General features: G+C 40.8%; 1 protein-coding gene across 1 annotated transcript in view; it reads left to right on the top strand.

Annotated features, from left to right (window-relative positions):
* The first annotated feature begins 284 nt into the window (after positions 1 to 284).
* Positions 285 to 19430, top strand: part of GRAMD1B (GRAM domain containing 1B) — a 143463-nt gene continuing 124317 nt past the window's right edge. Inside the window, exon 1 of the mRNA XM_072884354.1 lies at positions 285 to 359. Within this exon, the coding sequence (XP_072740455.1) occupies positions 334 to 359 (26 nt within the window). The 5' untranslated portion in view covers positions 285 to 333. The remainder of the gene's footprint in view (positions 360 to 19430) is intronic.

Raw genomic sequence — 19430 nt, 5'->3', positions numbered from 1 at the left:
GGATTGGAAAGCACAGGGAAAGAAAGATCCCTTAAGAAAAGAGCTCTGCTTCCTGCCCTAGAGCCAGAAGAGGGTTAACAAGGCGCACAGCTCCTGTGCAGGCAGTATGTGCAATTGGCAGTGAGAGATGTGCTACAGTATGAGAGGAGTGGAGCAGCTCTGTTCGGTTTGCCGGCTGTCAGACTGACCCTGCATCTCGGGAGCTAGCGTCCAGCTCGCGTTGAAGGGTCCCCGCCTCCCAGCCCTGCATCCCGCCTCTCCGGAGTGGGATCTTCCCCTCTTCGCACGGTGGCGTCTGACCCGGGCGTGCTGCTGTGAGGCGCTGGCTGATGAATGAGTGCCCCTCCAAGCAGAGCCAGGTAAGACAGCCTTACCCTTGTTCCTATTCCAGCCAGGAGTCAGCAGCAGTACCCTCGGCACTGGGTTTTCATGGTGGGAAGCCAGGCAGATACATGACGGTGCTGGTCTCTTAGCATGAAATAAAAAGTACAGGTCTTTGGGGACACTGTCCTCCTGTCCCCTCTGGAGGTGTCTGAGGGCACTTGCATCGTCTTATCAGCTGTGTTCCCTATTTGAAGTGTTGAAGTTACTGCAAGTCAATAGTAAAGCTATTAACATGGACTGTTGAAAAGGCTGTGATGGGAAAGATCAGCTTGTGTTTTTGGAGGGATAAGAAATTCTGTTACTTATCACTTTTTTCATCTCACAAGATTTAAATGTTTTTGAGACAGGTCTTTCAGTCACAATATTAAAATACTACACACCATGTAAGAATAAAAGGCATGTCTCTTCACACGGGAAGGATGGGGTGTTCAAATAACTGTATACTTAACATAGTATTTTGTGGACTCCTGGATATTGCAAAACACTTGCAGATGTGGCTTCAATTTTTAAAACAAGCTTTTTTGCTTTGTTCTCATATCTCTTAATTCTGTAGGTTTTTTTCCTGTAATTTCTTACTTTTTTTTTAAAAAGAGCTTTTAGCTCTGTCAACATATATTCCTAGCTTACACATTTAAGCGATTGCCTTGGAAATAGCATGCTAAATGTGAGTTAGCAGGCTGTTAGCTAGCCTTCTCATTTGAGTTGTCAGAAAAGCTATTGCAACAAATTAATATCAGTCTGACCACACTTTTCATAGCTAGCTGTCTGTGTGCTTTTTAGAATGAATTTGAACAAGGCTCCTGAATATCTTACGTAATTCATACATATACACATATCTGTACGACAGGAGGCATTACTTAGCGCAGTAAACGAACAGAGTTGCCAAAAATCCTTGGCCAGAATGAGGGCTGAGCTACGCAAGGATTTTGACCACACATTGATTATTCTGTGAATACACTCAGCTCATAAAACGTATACCCACCTAATCTTATTAATAGTGATCCTTCTCAGAAGCAGGCATTAGGCCTTAAATAAAAGATGACACTGTTAATCTTGGTTGTTAGCTGGTTGTGATTCCCTGAATGTTTGACAAAGAGAAGGTTTATAAAGTGTTAGCCCTGTATGTTGATGTGTACAGAGTGAATGCAGAAATTGAAAACTTCATAGGCCACTGGAATTCTGATAGAAATGTCAAACTCTGAAAGAAAAAAAGCAGGTAAAGCTTGACTTAAGATCTAGGAAGCATTCCCTCTGTTTTTGGTGTAGTCTTTTCCACAGCTACTTGGTGTCCTGTTGCTTTTACCAATTGCAAGCATGTAAACGGGAATGAAAGAATACTGTGATTTGTGACCAGAGCAGATCTGCTTGTCTCTCAGTTATCTAAGAACAGAATGTTGCATCATGTGATGCATAATCCATTGTGCCTGTGTGCATGTTTCATGAAAACATGCTGAAGCAAATGGGGAAAAAGAAATTTAAGGTCAATATGGAGAGATCAGGTGCTGTTACCACTGTCTGCTTTTGACCTTTTCCATATAAGAAGTCTGAAACAATTGGGTAAATATTAAAAGAATAAAGAAAAGATTTGTTACAGAATTATATGAATTTTCATGTATTAAAGAGACCGTGATTTGGATCTTGCTTTATCTGGATTAGATGATTTCTGAATGCTTCTTGTTTCTTTCCCTTTGCAAACTGCATTCAGTGAATACTAATGACAAGACCGGAGCTCAGGTCTTGAAAAATCAAAAGTTTAAGTCTTTGAAGCTCCTGTTTCCTTTTTCCTCCCTAAGCATGGAAGCAGGGGAGTGAATACTTCAATCTTTGGCCTATCCTGGAAAGCATCAGTTTTCTTGTGGGAATGTAGATGTTTATCATTAAAATTAATCTGGCATTTTATCAATTCCTTGCTAGGAAGTCAGAGATCAAGGACTCTTGAACAAAAGAATGTTAGGAAGGAGCACAAGCAGAGAGCACCACTAATGATGCTCTTGAGGGTCCTCAGAGGATGTGTGCAAAAATCTAATGCCTCAGGTAATGCCATGTGGCTGGTGTGTCTGTTAGAACAGGAGTTCCTGGCTTTCACTCACTGACCAGCAGCTGAGAATGTGCACTACTTAAGTACAAAATACTGCTGTAGTTAACATTCCCTGGCTCCCTTGGAACAATCCACACAGGCTGAAGAAATGTCTGATGGAGTTTCTCCATTTTTGAGATGGCCCTTGCTATGGAAAAGGGAGAATCCCCTTATTAGCCATTAGCACTGGGGCAACAAGAGTCAATTGCGTCTGTCACTGGACCTAGCCTGTGTCCCAGCTATGCAACCAAGTGCTACTTGGGGGAAATGGTGTTGTAAATCATTGGGCTAAGAAGAAATGGGAGGCCTGTGCAATGGCATAAAAACGAGTGTATGTGGCAGCGGTGGGAAAAAGAACCTTGGAGAGGTTGAAAAGGTTAAACTTTTTGGCAACGTATGGACTTTGTCACACACCTGTGTGCCCCTTCAAACACCATGCCTTACTGTTGGCTTAGAGTGTCTGTCTTATTTAAATTTCACAAAGGAAAAAGGATTCTGCTTATTCAGTTGAGAAGCAGGAGTGTATTTTGACCTCGGTGATCAGTACAAGTTGGAATACGTACCATGTATGACTAACAAGTGATTTCTAGAGTGAAGAGATATTTATGGAAAGGCTGTACATCCTGCTGAAGGGCAGAAAACGCATGATTCTGATTAGCTCGTGTCTTGAAAAAATTCTGAATCTTGGAGGAGACTGTCATCCTCAGGAAGAAAATGAAGCAAGTACAACACCTGATGGGGAATAATCTTACTGTATGTTTGGCTAAACTTTCTATGAAGGTTCCATTTGTACAAGTCAAAGAATTTATATTTGACTGTTGTTTGGGAAATACTGTGCTTGTAGCTAGATTGTAATGTGCCTATATCAGAGGTGAATTTAAGTGGTGAGTTTGAGAACTTGTTCAATTCTACACAGAACGAATGTTTACTATTTCTAAAGCATCTGTTGCTCTTTAATTACATGAATGACTTATAAATGTCTTACTTCATGTTAACTGTGACTATTCACACTCCATTAGGGTTTTCCTTGCAAACAGACTTCTAAAGCCAAGCTTTTCTCTTGGACCAAATTTGACTTATACCATAAAGGATGAGGTGCTGGAGTTCTGGGCCTTTGGTTAAGGAAGAATCTTAAGTTGTTTTGGGGATGAACAGCAATCATAAAAGGCACTGTAGGAGAAGAGGAGAGACAAAGCATAGTCTTACCTTACCTAAGGAATACAGTCATATTTTCATGAGCTTTCATGGTGTGTTTTATTTTTTGGATCAAAAATTAAAATGGTTGATTATAAAACCATATAAAACCATGTCTTTGGCAACATGTGTTTGTCTGGCATACCTGTGATTAGCATGTTCTTAGTGAGTCATGTCTAATAAATGCCTTTATACTCATTGCTCTTGTGTTGCAGAGCAAGATGCTACCCCACTTTCACCCATTGTCACATTTGTCGTGCATGCTGCAGTCATGTGAACTTGTGACCTGTGTATATATTCTCCTGATGCTACATACTGATGCTCACTTGCCCTGTGGACTTCATGTCTGTCCCAAGCTACTTAATGCTAAAGGGTTGTGGTACACAAGTTCTTTAGTAATCTACTCTGGAAATACAGAGATCTTGGGTATCAGAAGAGAATTGCATACTGCAATAAGTTTCTATGGTAATGAAATGCAAATCAGTAACTCTCCTGTACTTCCATGCTTTAAGTCTTTACTGGGGAGGCAGGTGCAGGGCAAAGTTAAAGACATTGTTCAGTCCTGTAGTCTCTGAAATAAGTTACTTATAGGAGATAAAGACAAACAATATGTAAGCTCAGCTGGATCAGGTGTGCAAACTTACTAGGTTACATATGGTGAATTTAATTGCATTTCATATGTACAAATTAACAACTGTGAAACTAAATGTCTTTTATCTTGAAGGTCTTGGGTTTGTCTACAGTCTAGCTATTCATGAAAGGCAGGCTCAAGCCTGCTGTTCTTGGATGGCAGATGAACAGTAAGATCTGTATTTTAAACTTCTATTTAAGGATATAATGACAGGTTGGTTAGAGAGCTGACATAGGACACTTGGAGGCTTCAGTTTTGTCACTGCTCCATTGTAGACTTCTGGAGTGACAGTAAGTAGGTCATATAAGGTCAGCCATTTTATGGGTATGCTGGTCTTGATTTTGGTGGTATCTGAGTGTCTAAATACTGTTGAATGAGTGTGAGCTGTGCTGGCCCTCAGCCTTGGGCAGGGAGGATGCCAGCATCATCCTAGAGGATGTTGTAATGATAAATACAGAACAAATAGAGCAAAGCTCTGTAGTTGTAATGGGAACCAGATGAACATCTTGATTGGAGATGTCATTGCTTTTAGACTAGCACTACAGTTTTTCCTTCTGCTCTCCTCCAGATTGCTTAATTTGCTTCTTTCAGAGACAGTCTCTTCTCCTGCCTGTGGTAGCTATACCAGTGACTTCCTCCAAGACCTCACATGTCCTGGCCCCCCTTTACTTAGCTTTGAATACTTTGAGACTGCTTGCTATGCCACTTCCATGTCTCATGATGGAATTTGGTTTGAAAGCTTGATGTGAAACAAAATGGTAGCCCTGTTGCCTGTGGCAGTGCCTGCTGATGTTGTTCCATGTCAGAGAATTATTCTGTTATTGGTTGTCTGTTGCTTGTCAGTCTTGCACAGTAGTGCTGTGGATTTGTAAATATTTCCCTACTTCTGTGGGGTGCTAGATTAATGCTGCTGTGGGGTCTCTTGAGCCACTGAGGATGTATGCTGTATAACCAAAACGTGGCATTCTACCACTACAACGTTGTCAAAATGTGGGTGGTGTCCTACGTAGTGTCCCCTGTCTGTAATCCAAGAACAGGTATCATGCTTTTCAGCTGTACTGTTCTGCAGCGTATCTAGTTCCTGTTGATCCACAGTTTTATTTCTGTTACCGGCTTTATGATGTTTCCAGCACTTCTCACACATGCCCACATCTTTCTGCATCCTTTTTCTACCCTCCCCTTCCTCTCTTGGATGTTTGGCAAGATGGACACCAAGGAATTGAGCTTTTATAAGGGTGATGATACTTGGCTTTCTAAAATAGTTTGAAATGGAGTGACTTTTGTAAGGCATGGAAAATGTCATGCTTCTGGCCATGTGTCTGTATCTGCTGCTGACAAGGAAGAATTTGGGGGTGGGAATGGAGGTGTTTCAGATCTGGCTGTAGAACGTTTTGCCCTATTTGCAGATGAGGCAGGAGTAATGGGTGCGAATGACTGATGTATTCTAGCCTTGTAGCTGCTATGTTTTGTGGTGTGTTAGGCTTTTCTACGACATACACAGAAATTCTGAACAGTTGCACTGTATTTTTTCCACAGCCTCATTCTTGTGAGACAAGTAGATCATAGAGTGCTACTTGTGTCCTATACATACTACATTGGAAGGAAGAGGGATTGGAAATTCTATTCGGTGATAATTAGGACCATCTTCAGCCCTTATGTCTTCTAAGAGAAGCTAATGTAAAAGAACAAGCTGTTGTCTCTGCCTGTGGTGTGACACTCATCACTGTGACACATGATGCGGTAGAAAGGGCAGAGACCCGCAAGCTGTAGAACCTTGCTGCTTTCCTGCCCCCTTAAGCAAGGAGGGAACCCATCCAAAAAGGAACAGTTTACCTGATCTGACAGACTTGGTTTTCAAGTAAATTGTATAAAATGTGGAACAGAGCATATACAGGAAAGGAAGATGCATCTTCCCCTGTGCCTTGCTTGTCTAATGCTAAACTAACCAGGTGGCTCAGAACCTGAAACTGTGCCATTCAGAGGGATCTCTTCTTTTGGTAGGACAGAGCACAGCTGGGTAGGGAAATGAAACTAAAGGCTCAGTGTGCTGGTGTAGGCTGTGGTGCTGATTGAGTGTGAGATTTCTGCAGCTTTCTCTCACACATTTCCATTTCTAACTAGGTCATTTACAGTAACCATGCCTAGCTGGCAGGCCTGATGACTGCAGTAGAGCCACATGTTTTCTCCATTCCAATTCTTACTTAATGAAAAGGTATTTGTTTGAAGCAGCTCTCATGTGAAAATCTGCGGGGGGGGGGTGGGTGTCAGGAAGAACAGAATTGGCATGTGTGCAGGTCCCAATGTATATATCAAGTTATTTGATGATACCACAGGAAAAACTCACTCCTGGAACTGTGTTACTCTGTCTTACATTTTTAATTAACTCTACGGCAGGGAAAGAGGACAAATAACCTCAAACATTAACAGATACTTTGTGTTGAAATAAAAGATCAGTCAAGGAGCAGCTCTGGTGCACTGCTGTGATTGAGGTGAAACTGTAGAGTCCAGCTAATGACTTACTAGTTGGCAGAGGCCTGAGTCCCAGGAGAGCACTGTTGGGTTAATACTCTGTTTTTACCCAAATGATTCATGATCTTTCAGTTTGCGGTATTTGGTGGCAGAGAATTTTTAAGTACTAGAAAGGAAGGGAGATGGGTGAAGTATACTTATTCCACCTTAATGTCTGTGGAGCAGTTATTTCTATACCCACAATTATCTATATGCAAGGCACCCAATTGTGACTTTGGATTGCAGTTTCTATAAACTACTGTGGCACAACTGTTGCAAGGGAGAGCGCAAGGTCAAATAAATGACTTTGCAAAAAGGTGGCTTCTTCTAGACTATGCACACAACAGCCCACGTAACAGCATCTAGCATGACAAAGGGCTAGGAAGATGGCCTTCAAAGGTGTCTCGAAGCATCATGTGTAAATATGCATGTATCTGTCATAAGCTGTTTAAAGCGTAGGGAGAATATATACTGTGTCCTAAAAACAGTTCCTGTTTGAAACATCTGCTAACTACTGTTATGTTTCTGGTATAGTAGATTTCCTTAAAACATGCCACTGCCCTGTAGAAAATAGAGAACTGGCTTTACACAAGGGACCAGTAACACACAGAACAAGACACAATTTTATCTTGAATTTAAAAGAAGTTCCACAGAGATTTAGACATGATGATCCTCACTTAACATTCACCTTCTCTATCTGAATTATCATTTAAGCCTTCAGCTTGCTGATCAGGATACAGGTTGTAATCTACAGATGCAGATTTGTTGGTCAAGTGTTGTCAAGTTCTAAAAGAGGATTTGCGTTTCAAGGTACACAAAGTGAGTATTGCTCCTGTGGCATCTGTAGATGCACTGCTGTGTAAATGTTGTCTGGCTAGGAAAACAGCTTGACCAAGTCTGATTTTTGTTGTGTACGTATCAAAGGGTGCAATCCACTTATTTGCATGATACTATTAAGGATATACTTGGATGCATTCTTTGAATACCAGTGCCTTGCACCCCAAGTTTGCATGACGTTTTATATGGTATGAGTCTGGGAAAGTTGCATCCTGGTAGCATTGTGACACAACCTGCAGCGTCTGGGCTACATGTGATGAAGATGTGATTCGTGGATTGTGGCCTTGCAGCGGTGACTGGGAGACCTGAAAGGATACTAGTGTGTTTTTGGTAGAGCTTAGGCAGGCTAAGACCTGGCACTGTGGAGTTGATGTGATGAGATGCACAGGGTATTTGTGGACACTAAAAATAGGAGCTCTGTGCCCAGTAAATAATTACTGCAAGCAGAGAAACAATCAGGCTTGACTCCTGTGTTGCTCTGAACTTTTTTTGCCAAATGCAACTCTAAGGGAATAACAAATACTCACACCCTCATTCAGGGAAGGCAAGCCTCGTGCAGATTTCTTCCTCCTATGCTGAGAGACTTAAGTAATGTACTTATGGCAAACAGAATGATAAAGTAGCTAAAGCTATTTTTATCACCTGGCCCCTGTCTGTCTGCTGTGTCTTCCCTTCCTTTGTTCAATTTTAGTTTCTGTCCCTTCAGCTGTCCTTTCTTTGAAGTCGAGCACACCTTTTCTCACACTTTGAATTTGTTTGGTCTGTGTTTGCCTACTAGATGCAAACCCATTTTGTGTTACTAGTTTTAGTCTTGCAACCTTAATTCTAGGGAGAGAAATGAAAGCTCTGCTAGACTTGGCCTGGATTAGCTATTGCCTTTCAGTAATGATGCTTTGCCCTAGTGCTTCTTATATCTTATGGCCTTAATGCTTTTTATGCTTTCCCTCTTCTACAGGTGAGGAAACTGGTGTAGAGAGCAAGCAGGTAATTTGTGTCATGTCAGGCATGTTTAAAGGTCATGTTACAAAAACAACTTGAGGATTCTCCTTTTGTTGATGGGACTTTGTGGCTGTTGCTTGTAAATGACTTGCAGCTCCTGGTAGCTTCACATTAAAGTGTCCAGAGCTATGTTCTCTTTGCAGTATGTGCACTTTTGTTTGTGGACTCTCTTGGGTCACTTTTCTTGTAGAGTTCTTGAGAAGCATTTAAAACATTAAAAATGCCTATGGGTGGCTTTCATAAACTTGCTGTGTGGCATGCACGTGAGGTCAGTTTAGTAATTCTTGTCTGCATTATTGTGAATTCTGAAGTTTCAGTAAAGTGGGAACAGAACTTGGACTTGCCATAACCCCATTCTGAGTCTTCAGAGCGTGAATACTGGAAGGGCCTAACTTCTTGACTAAAGAGCAAGAGGTTAATTGGATTAGTAGAGATAAAAATTAATAGCTTGGTGACAGTAGTGTGCTCAAAATCTTGAGCTAACCCAGGCAGGCTTACCAACAGTCTTGCTGTAGAGAAGGTTTTAAGACTTGGTTTCCTGACAATGCCAGGTCAGTGATCATGCTTGGTACTTAGAGACCCTATGCTAGAAAATGCTCTTGAAACAGGACACCTGGAAAAGTGGTCAGCAGGGTGGAGAAAATTAGCAGCTGGTTCATTATGCCTATGTGATTGTTTGCTGTGATGTTTTCCATGGTTATGACTAGTCCAGCCCTAATGAAAGGCATGGGAAAGATGGCTTCTTTCCGTAATCAGTTCCACCCTTTGTGCTGGGAAATGGTTACAGAATAATCTGTTTCTGATCACCAGGCCAGAAATCACAAACTGTATCTGGATACAAGTTTTACAAATGGCCTTAATCGGTATTTGTGCCTCAACCCACACCCCTCACCTACCTTTTTACCCTCAAGTTCAGCTGTGTTATGACTGAAAGAAACATCCACATAATTGTCTTGGTTCATTTTTATCCTGTTATTCCTTGCTTCACACTCTGGAGACCTCTTTAAACAACTCTCTTGGCTGTGTGATGTTTTATTGTATGAGTCACTGCAGCTGTCATCCAGCCAAGATGTACACACACATAAGCTTTTTATTCAAGCCTAATTTATCAGTTTCTCCTCTACTCTTCCTAATTTTTCTTTGCTTCTACCAGTTTTCTTTTCCCTTCTAATGTGTAGCTTTTCCTGGCTCTGGGGTACCCAATAATTAACCTGTATTTCACACTTTGGTTTTGAAGTCTTACGAGTGGTTGGCAAGATAAAATCAGTAGACCGGAAACACAAGTTCTTCAGGGCAAGGGAATTTTTGTAGCCAAATTGCTTGGTTCTGCCACATTTTCCACTTGGTGGCAAAGTTGGCCAGTTTCCTATGCCTTTTCTTATTTTTTTTTCACTACAGAATTAGTTACTGAATCTGTGAGATCTTTATCCTTGGCTTTCTTTTTAATCTCTGTTGTTTACAGGATAGGGTAACCAATATGCAACATTTGTCTTCAATCTCATCTGAACTGAACATCTGCTCTTCCTTACCTTTGCCAGAGAAAACTTTGGGGATCTAGGCTAGGTAGAAGGGGGGAGAAAATCTGACTAATAGTATTAAAGCAGTCTAACTGTTGAAAGACTTACTTCCCACTTGGGTCACAGGGGAGCGAAAGGAAGAAATATGACTAGCGTGTACAGAGGCTCTGGGCTGCCTTGGTAGTCTGAGAAAAGCTCCTCACTTTATTTTAATGAGACCTTGGGGTACAAAGGCAACTGTGTCTCATCTGTGACTTAGCAAAGCTGGAAGAGAGCAAAATGGGGCAGTGTCCCTAAAGCTTTTAGCTTTGAACTTTGCAAGGCAGTCTGCTTCTCTGGACTGGGAATGTTTCAGCCTCTGCCCTGCTAGGAGCTTACTTGGTACTCAAGTTTTTTGGCTGCTTTTGAGCTGTCTGTGCGATGCTATATGGGTGTCTCGGATCTGGAAATACTCTTATCTCCATCTGCACCAACTGCTGCCCCTGAGCTAACAAGCCCTTAGAGAGCTCAGGGATGTTTGTGCTCCCTTTCTAAGCCCTTGTGATCTTATGGCTGGAGTAAGCAGATCAGGCCAGCTGTATGTTTACTATTTGTGTAGGTAAGCCTTTTATCTCTTAATGTATCTTTGAGGAGGGGCCTATCTTATAAGAGTAGTTAAAATTTGAAGAGATGGGCCCCTAGCATCCACAGGAGCTCCTTGACTCTAATGCTGTACAAATAATAGCATTGTTCTTGTGTAGATATTATCCCTGTGTATGTGATGGGGGAGACGGACATGAGGAGATTTCTGGGGAACAGGAAGTATAACTGGAGCAGGAAATAAAAATGAGCTTTTTAATCTCAGTAGTGGTTTATATGCCAAACTGTTGTCTTTTCCAGTGGAGTATGCTTGGTGCCAGAGCACAGATGATATGGATCGCAGCTGGGGGACATAAAGCCAAGCTCCCCACTGCTCAATACTAGCTGATGCAGCTCTGTTGAAATCAATGGAGCTGCTCTACTTTATGCCAGCTAAGAAGTTTTGCCTGGAGTGATTTGCTTTTTAATGTGGTCCTGCAGGGCTGTCCATGTCACTGCAAGTCTGCTTTTATGTGGCCACATCTTTTCATTGTCTCCTTTGACTGGTAATTGCAGAAACTGACACTGAACGGAGTAGGCCAGGTAGCATCACTGACAGTATTTCACTGGGTGTGAAGGGCAAAATGCATGGAAGAGCCTTCCAGAGAGGGAATAAGTGCTTTTGTTTTGCTTCCTGCAGGCATTGCCATTGAGGCAAAATTCTTTTTTAAACAGGTCTAGTGCTGTTCCCGAGATGGCTGTCTCCTTTGGCTTGACTTGATGAAATGTCAATTAATAGCAAACAAAGCTGCTTAAATTTGGATGTGAAAAAAGGGAGATGGCTTGATCTCTCTATTTAAACACTGAGTACTCTCAGTTTGAATGCTATGGAGTAGAAGAGTTTAGAGTGGCTGTGGATCTCGGCACTATATGGGCAACAAAAGAAACCTTTTGGATGTTTAAAACATGTTGTGAAGACCCTTTTGCTAAAGCTGATGTCATCAAGTACTGTGGCTCAAATTCCAGACCACTTGAAAACCACTTGTAACCCTAATGGGGCACAGTGGCTGTTGCTCTGTTTATTTCCAAATGCAGCTTAGTTTTTATGCTCTTGTTACTATGAGATCCTGCAGTGGCTTCTTTAATCTGCTTGGTTTTGAGGCAATTGAGTTCTGCAAGCAGGGATTTTAGGCTTGTTTTGTAACTGCCCATTCACGAGTCTTTTACAAAGTGTAGGAATCTAAGGAGTTTAATGCAGCTCTGATGTCAGCCTGTTGTTTTTTCTGTGATGTATATTCATTTTTTTTTTTCCTCCTGTTACTCACTGAAGGCTTAAATGAAATTATTCTGGGCTGTAATTTAAATGTCAAGAATAATTATTGCTGAAATGATCTGCTTACTAGTGCCCTTTGCTCTCTGGAGACATCCCTTCATCCTGAAGGGTGAACAGAAATTGAGATGAGATTGCTTGAGGCCAAAACCTGTAAGCCCTGTCCACAAGAGCATTTTTTCTTGCCCTCTTTGTGATGTGATGAAACTTCATATGAGAGTATATAGTTTATGATTAAAGAGACTATTATGAGTATAGGAGTAATGGTGCCTCTCTGATCTCTGGCATAACCCTGAAAGGGCTGAGTGTAGTCTAGGGTTTATAGCAGCAATCTGGGAGTCAGCATCTCCTGGGTTATGCCCTTCTGAAGATGGGCGTTGGTGACTGGCTGGATGATTCTGCACAATTCTGCACTACGGGTTGAGAGCAGATGCTTCTGTCTTTTGCAACACAATATTGCTTGAGAAAATTCACATGTCTATGTCCTATCCCTTGCTGCTGTGGCAGCTGTAAGACTACCAGCTCTGCTTCCTCATTTATTAAAAAAACAAACAAACAAAAAAACCCAAAAAAAACCCAACAACAAAAACCCACCAAACAACCCACTATTTATAAAACTTGTGAAATGGCTTTCACTTAATAAGCATATTTTAGTATCTTGTGTAACAGTACTCATGAATCTTATGGTGTATTGGTGCAATGGAGCAGGATTCTGCTTCAATAGTTAAGCTGACTGCAAAACTGCCAGAGAGGATTTGAATCTGTTGTAAAAATGGGAATTGGGCATCTTCATCTGTTACATGGGTTGGGAAGCATGAGAATGGCAAAGAATATCTCATCTTTAACCTCTGTGGTGGATAAAAGACAAGGCTCTTGTACTTGTTTCCGTAAGAACTTTGACAAGTTGGCAGAGGCATCCAAAGGTCGCTTCAATGACTGCTTCCATGAGCTGGGAGTAAGAAAAGTTTCTGAAGGTCTGTTCCTTTAGGTATCCTTTCATGGGTTTACAGATTGCTTTTCTCTTTCCATTGGCTTCTGGCTCCCTCCAGACTCAAGAGGGAGAAGAAAACTAATCACAGCAACGTAGCAAATCCATGTTAATAGTTTTACTATAAGCGTGCTCAAAGATATGTGCTGCATATGTGTTTAAATATGAAAATAAATGGGGTAGAGCTTTGTTGATGGCAAGTAAGCTGCTCTGAGTAACAGCTTGGCATATTCAAATCGAAATGTGCTGCTTCCAAAATGTCATAAAATGTATGTGTAGCATTTGGCTGTCTGTGTACCATCTGTGTGTTTTCTAGTAAAGCTCTGAATAACTTGCTAATCGTTACTGTATGTTGCTCCTTTCTTTAGCACCCTTGGATTGTAAGCAGAATTTCTGAGATAATATTTTTTCTTAAGGGTTTAATTCATCTGATGATTCTGCTTTACTGGAACTCTTTATCTGAGGAAGAAATGAAGTCAGGAACTCTTACACCTACTGGAGTGTTTTGGATTAAGGAGTGATGCCATTAGGAAAAGCAAAAGGCCCCCACTAAAAGGGGGAGAGCTGGGCTTCTATATGCTGAGTAACAAAAGATGCAAGTTAATGCATCAGTGTCAGACAGAAATGGGAGTAATTAAGTGATTTGAAGAGAGAAAGAGGGAGAGAACATAATGTAGGTAGTTTGGAGAAGATTGCTTAAGAGTAGAATAGATAAACACTTGAGTAGTCTGTCAAGGTAATTCTGTTCAGTGGTAGTGGTAAATCTGTTAGAAATGCACCCCTGAAGGATGGCTGCTTTTTTGGTTTGAATTTTGATTAAATTACTGCAGACCTGTGGACAATGTCCCACTGCTTGTAGTTCTAAACTGCCATCTTCATGGCAATAATGGCGTATAATTTTGCAATCAAGATGCTACAAACAGGCTATAAAGTCAAGTTCTCCCATTATGGGAATACTTGAATTGCAATGCTATCAAGGAATATGGGTAACAAAATTATGAATTTGGAAGAAAATAGGACACTTACCATCAGAGGCTTGGGTGGGTGGGTCTCAGCTGTCATAAGTATTGGCTGGGAGATGCAATTAAGGGTTGCAAATTCTATACTTTTGAGACTGGGAGGAAAAAGAATTTCGTGTATGTGTATCTTTCTGGAGAAAATATTGGTAGATGTTATCTGAAGATAGCATCTTGCCTGAGGCCCCCTCCAGTGCTTAGCCCTTGAGTGTTGCACTGTATACTGAATTTTAATTTGTGAAGGTTTATGTTTATGTAGATGAGGTAAGCATCCTCCAATATCTTGAATTTTCAGACCTGAGTAAGCATAAATACTTGGGAGAGGAATATTCTGTGCTGAGGATTGGGGCAGACTAAGCAGTACTACTTCAGCTGTTGTCTTAAATTCTTGGCTGTTTAAAACCACTTAACGGCTTGAGTTTTGTAAGTTCTGGGAAGAACGGAAAGGAATTGGTGACTAAAGTTCAGACAAGCTAAAGAACCTGAAGCATATCACCAGAATGTAAATTCGCCGTAAGTTTAGGACTACTGGTGTGTGCACGTTTTACTCGTGTGTAACTGAGGCTGTGATACATTTAAAAAAAAAAAAAAATTAAAAAAACCCCTTAGCCCTCCTTGTGAATAAAATAGAGCATTAGCTTTATGACAGTGGCTGGACAGTTGCACCTGAGGTCTTGAATGCAAACCAAACTTAAGACAACAAAATGAAACACTCCTGTGAGATCCTACTGGTATCTTTAGTCATTGCTACTTGATATATTTTGGCCACATGTTGTCCGTGTGGGTAGCTTGCTTCTGAATTTAAAGCAGCACACAGGCAGATATCCCAGTCTACTTACTGCTGAATCCCTGTACTCCAGTAAATGGGTGCTTCTACATGAGCATTTTAGTGTGGATCAGAAATACACTCTTGAATCAAAACTTCCAGTCTGACTCAGTGTGCATCACAGAGCATGCTATTTACATAGACTGGATTGCTTTCAGACTAAAAACTGAACAAAACTAAATTGTAAGATGTGCTCTTACCATTGCAGTGCATTCAGTCCACAAGACCAGATTTTAAAAAGTGCATCTAGAATGTTGTCAGGTCCTCAATACCAACTGTTTTTAGAGCTGCTTTAACCTGTGCTGCTTGCTAGTGTGGATGCAGCTGGTGAAATAACCTGTGTAAAGTAATTTGTGTGAGGTTTTTCTGCAGGTATGTATCTGTCTTGTTCTCTTGCTGGTGTCTCACTGATTATTTTACTACAACTTTTCTTTGCTGAGAGAAGCAAAACATTTTAATTTGCCCTAGAAAACAATTTAATTTGTGATCTAAAGAAAACAGTCTTGCATGAAGTTTGCTTGGAACTGAGGGGAAGCTTGTATTCCATGAAGTCAGACTGAAGTCTTATTGCAAACATATGCATTAAAGCTGTATAAATTAGCAAATGTGTGCTGGTGTTCTTAAGGTCTTCCCTGATAAAGGAATAAAAAGGCTGCTGTAAAGGCAAAACTCTGAGAAATTCTAGTGATGATAGGCACTGGAAAGGATCACCTGTGAAGACTTAACCATTGCTGCAGCCCCAACTGTAGCACTTGGATCTGTTCAACCCTTTCTGACCTTATAAGTCATGTTCCAAAACCTTAGAAGTCATGTTGCAAAAGCTTAAATTAGCTAGAACCTAATCTTCCTATTCTGTTTTTACAAAAACAGACCAAAAAAGTTACCTTATTCTTCCTATTCTGCTAAGTTCCTGTAACACACCTGGATTTCAGGCAGGCTGTTAATGCCATGCCCTCACTTTTTTCTGCCTTTTCTGCTGTCCTACTTCCCCACCAGAAATGTGTTTGTGTGTGAGGCAGAAGCTTTTGTCTTTCATGCTTGTCAGCTTATTTCCAGGTGCGTGACTCTCGGTGTTCTGGACAGCACACCTAAAGTGCATACCCTTATAAAACCAAACAATCTTTGAAATGCTTTCAAACTAGTATGCTAGCTAGTACGGTTCCCATCAGTCCTCCTTCAGTTCATCATTCCATAGGGTGACTGTCAGCAGGTTGCAGATAAGCATCTAATCAACAGATGGAGCCCTGCTTTGAACCAATTCATTCCCCCAGAAATGTATTTCTATGGCACACATTGCATTAACAGCGCTGAGTGAAAACGGTTACTTCAAGTATTAGTCAACATGTTAATTTTCATGACTGGATATGCAGTTGGTCTAGGTGTAAAATGTCAGTTCTGATATTTTGAGGTACCTCAGTGTTGTGCTGGAAAGAAAACTGTTAGGTAAACAAATTAACAAATTGCATCTGTTTTCCTAGTGTTCCTGCTTTAGACCTTGTAGAATAACTGCTTGATGCTGCTGCTTGTGCTGGAAAAAAACAGCTCTGATGAGGTGAATTCAGAAGGTGCTCACAACTTGTAAGTTGTAGAAAATGTTTCTTTAACTTCCGTTAATTGTGCCAAGGAGGGAAGCACAATAGCCCAAGAACTGAGTATGTTTTTCAGCTTCAGGCTGTACAATGCTGATATTTCTTATGCCTCTTTATACAATCCATGTAGCTGTGTGATTGGCAGGCCAAGATAAGCAAGACTTGTTTGTGCCTTTGAGATGTGAAAGAGTGGTTATTGGAGGAGTACAGGTGTCTATTGAAGCTGTACACAGCATAGTTTTATTTGGAAGGTGTTTACTTACAATTGATTTTTTGACTTAAGTATTTGTTCCTGCTCATCTTACCAACTCCTTATTAAAATTGTTTGTCTGAAAGAAACCAAAGGCTCTGGAAATTAATGACTTCAAATTGTAAACTAACTTTGAGTCTAGTTCTTGCTGTAATAATGCTAGCCTTTTGCCCAAAGCTCAGCTTTGATTCTCTTGCATATGGTGAAAACCAATTCTGAGCTCCAAAGAGATGCAGTTCACATAATGCTTGAGTTCCAATGGCTCTGTTCCAGTGAAGTGAAATTTGCTTTTTGAGTTTGTGATGCCTCTTTTTCCCATAGGTTTGATTTAACATTCTGCAGTGGAGAAAGCGGAATTTTCCAGCTGTAAATAGCAGACCCGTTATAAGGGCCAGAGAGATGGTTTAGAAAACTGGATTTGCTGAAAGATAGACAAGTAAGGCTATTCCTCAGCCTAGAGGAGAGGAGAATTTTAGAAGGAAAGTGTTATGTGAGTTAGGTTTTGGCAAGCAATGGGGAGAATGTGAAATGAAGCAGGGCAGGAAGAAGTTTGAGAGTTGTGGTGGTGTAAGGTTCCAAAACCATGAAATAGCAGGGTTTGGAAAGCTGGGGGCGGGGCAGGATGGTCTTTGAATTCTGGTCTTAATACAAGGCAAGACTTTTCTCTAATAACTTAACAAAAAATAGGAATAGCTTCTGTGAGTGCTGTGTGTGTTGCCTGTCTGGCCATGAGCTGTGATTGTGTGTGCTTTCACAATATTTCACAAGTTCAGGGTTGTGAACAACAGCTGGATGGATTAATGTAAGTTTCCAAACCAGTGTTTGAATACAAAGTTCTTTTAAGGTAAATATAATCTGAGAGAGAGAATGGAAAAGGGGAACAGAATGGAAAAAACTGAGGCTGAGACTATAACTCTGTATCTCTAACTCTGCTCAAAATATTTCTTCTCAAATCAGTGACAAAGCAACCAGATGCAGGAAAAGCTGTTTTTTTTTTTTTTCTTTCTGGAAGAATTTGAGATGCTACCATATCTATTTGAATGTTTCCTATGCTTTACTTACCCTTATCAATGCTTAATGAATGAATTGGGTATCAGCTGAGATAATGTTCATGTTCTGCAGCTGGGGGATGGAGGTGCAGATAACCAGTGGCTCAGATAGTTTCAAATAAAGAGCATTAAATAATTTGACTGAGGTTAGTGGGCTAGCATGTGCTGATTAAGGGTCAGATTTGACTCATTTGCGCTAGGCTTCTGGTATGTTGAAATGCTTATTTTGCCATGAGATAACAGCTGTATGTTTACCTCAGAGTACTGTAGAGGGAGGTCAGGGTAACTGCATGAGACTTAGATGTTTAGGGTAGCTGACTCAGCCTCAGTGACTAGAGTACAATCCAACAATAATATGCATTGCTATGGTTTAGTCTTCTGTCTTCTGAAGAAAATGAGAACTTTCACAAGGTTTCTTGCTGTTTCTTGCATTAGGTGGTGCCTGTTCCAGAGTCTGCACTTCCAACATTGCCTCAAAGAATAAATACTATCGTCTTTTGAAAAAGAGGCTGATCTGGTGATATTTGTAGACAAGCGGGATGAAAATGTACCAGAAATCTCTCCATATTTTTCTTTCAGAGCAAGCTTGCAGATGTGTAAGGTTAAGACTAGTTGGAGGGGGGGGAGGGGGGTGCGCGCGTGAAATTACAGACCTCTCCTAACCTTTCTTAGCTTAGATAAGATTTAATTATGCCAGGTTGTGCTGGACTGGCTCCTAGGTTTAGTAGCTGTATGGTGTATTGTAGCCATATAGACATATTTGTACGTCTCTGATGCCTGTGGGTACTGGAATCACTGGCCGACACCTCATCTCAAGTATGCCAGGAGCTCTTATGCCATTAGGTCTCAATGCCAGTCATAAAGTAGGCAGATACTTAAATGACAGCTTGCCTGGTTTGCATGGCTCTTGTTTTACATATTTAGATGATCATCATCTTGGTGGCTTCCCACACAAACCCCCTCCCTTCATCTCCTCTGACAATCAGGGCTTGTTTCCATGGAGCTATTTCATCCATACCTTATGAAACCTTTTTTCTGTTCCCCTATAGACATAATTTGAGGTTTCTATGGCAACATCTGAGGAGGAGAGGGCCCGTGATACCTTAAGCAAGTAAGAACTGATTCTTGGTAAGCCCCATGTATGATGGTATGCTCATAACACACATGATGGCAGTGTTCACTGCCCTATTAGTTATTCTAGCTTATGTCAAATATTGTGGAAAAAAGCCTGAGGGTCTGCCTGACTTATTAAAGCTCAAACTCTGAAAGCTACAGTTGCAAAAGAAAAAAGGAATTTCAAACAGTTAAGTTTAACTGTTGTCATGCTGTGTATAGCTGTAAAGACATTTGAGATCAAAAAGGAATGGTGTTATGTAATGTCATTCAATGTCAATTAGTCTTCTTGAAGGATAATAAGTCCTGTAAATCTATAAGCTTTTGTTTTTAATATATAAAGAAGTTGTAAAATAATATATTAAAAACAAATTATTTTAAAAAAATGAAACTGATTGTATATCTAGAGAAAGAAATAGTTTTTCCTTTAAATTTCCAGTATTTATTTGGGGGAGGAAGGAAGTAAAATACTCACTATAAATTGCACGAAGGCCAACACCAACAGCATTGTGTAATTTAGGGAGAATCAGGAAGTGGAGTTCATTTGTGTTGGAAGTAGAGTAG

This window comes from Ciconia boyciana, chromosome 20, assembly GCF_034638445.1.
Source record: "Ciconia boyciana chromosome 20, ASM3463844v1, whole genome shotgun sequence".
Taxonomy (NCBI): domain Eukaryota; kingdom Metazoa; phylum Chordata; class Aves; order Ciconiiformes; family Ciconiidae; genus Ciconia; species Ciconia boyciana.
Note: the sequence above shows the minus strand (reverse complement) of the source record. Positions and strands in the feature narration are given on the sequence as shown.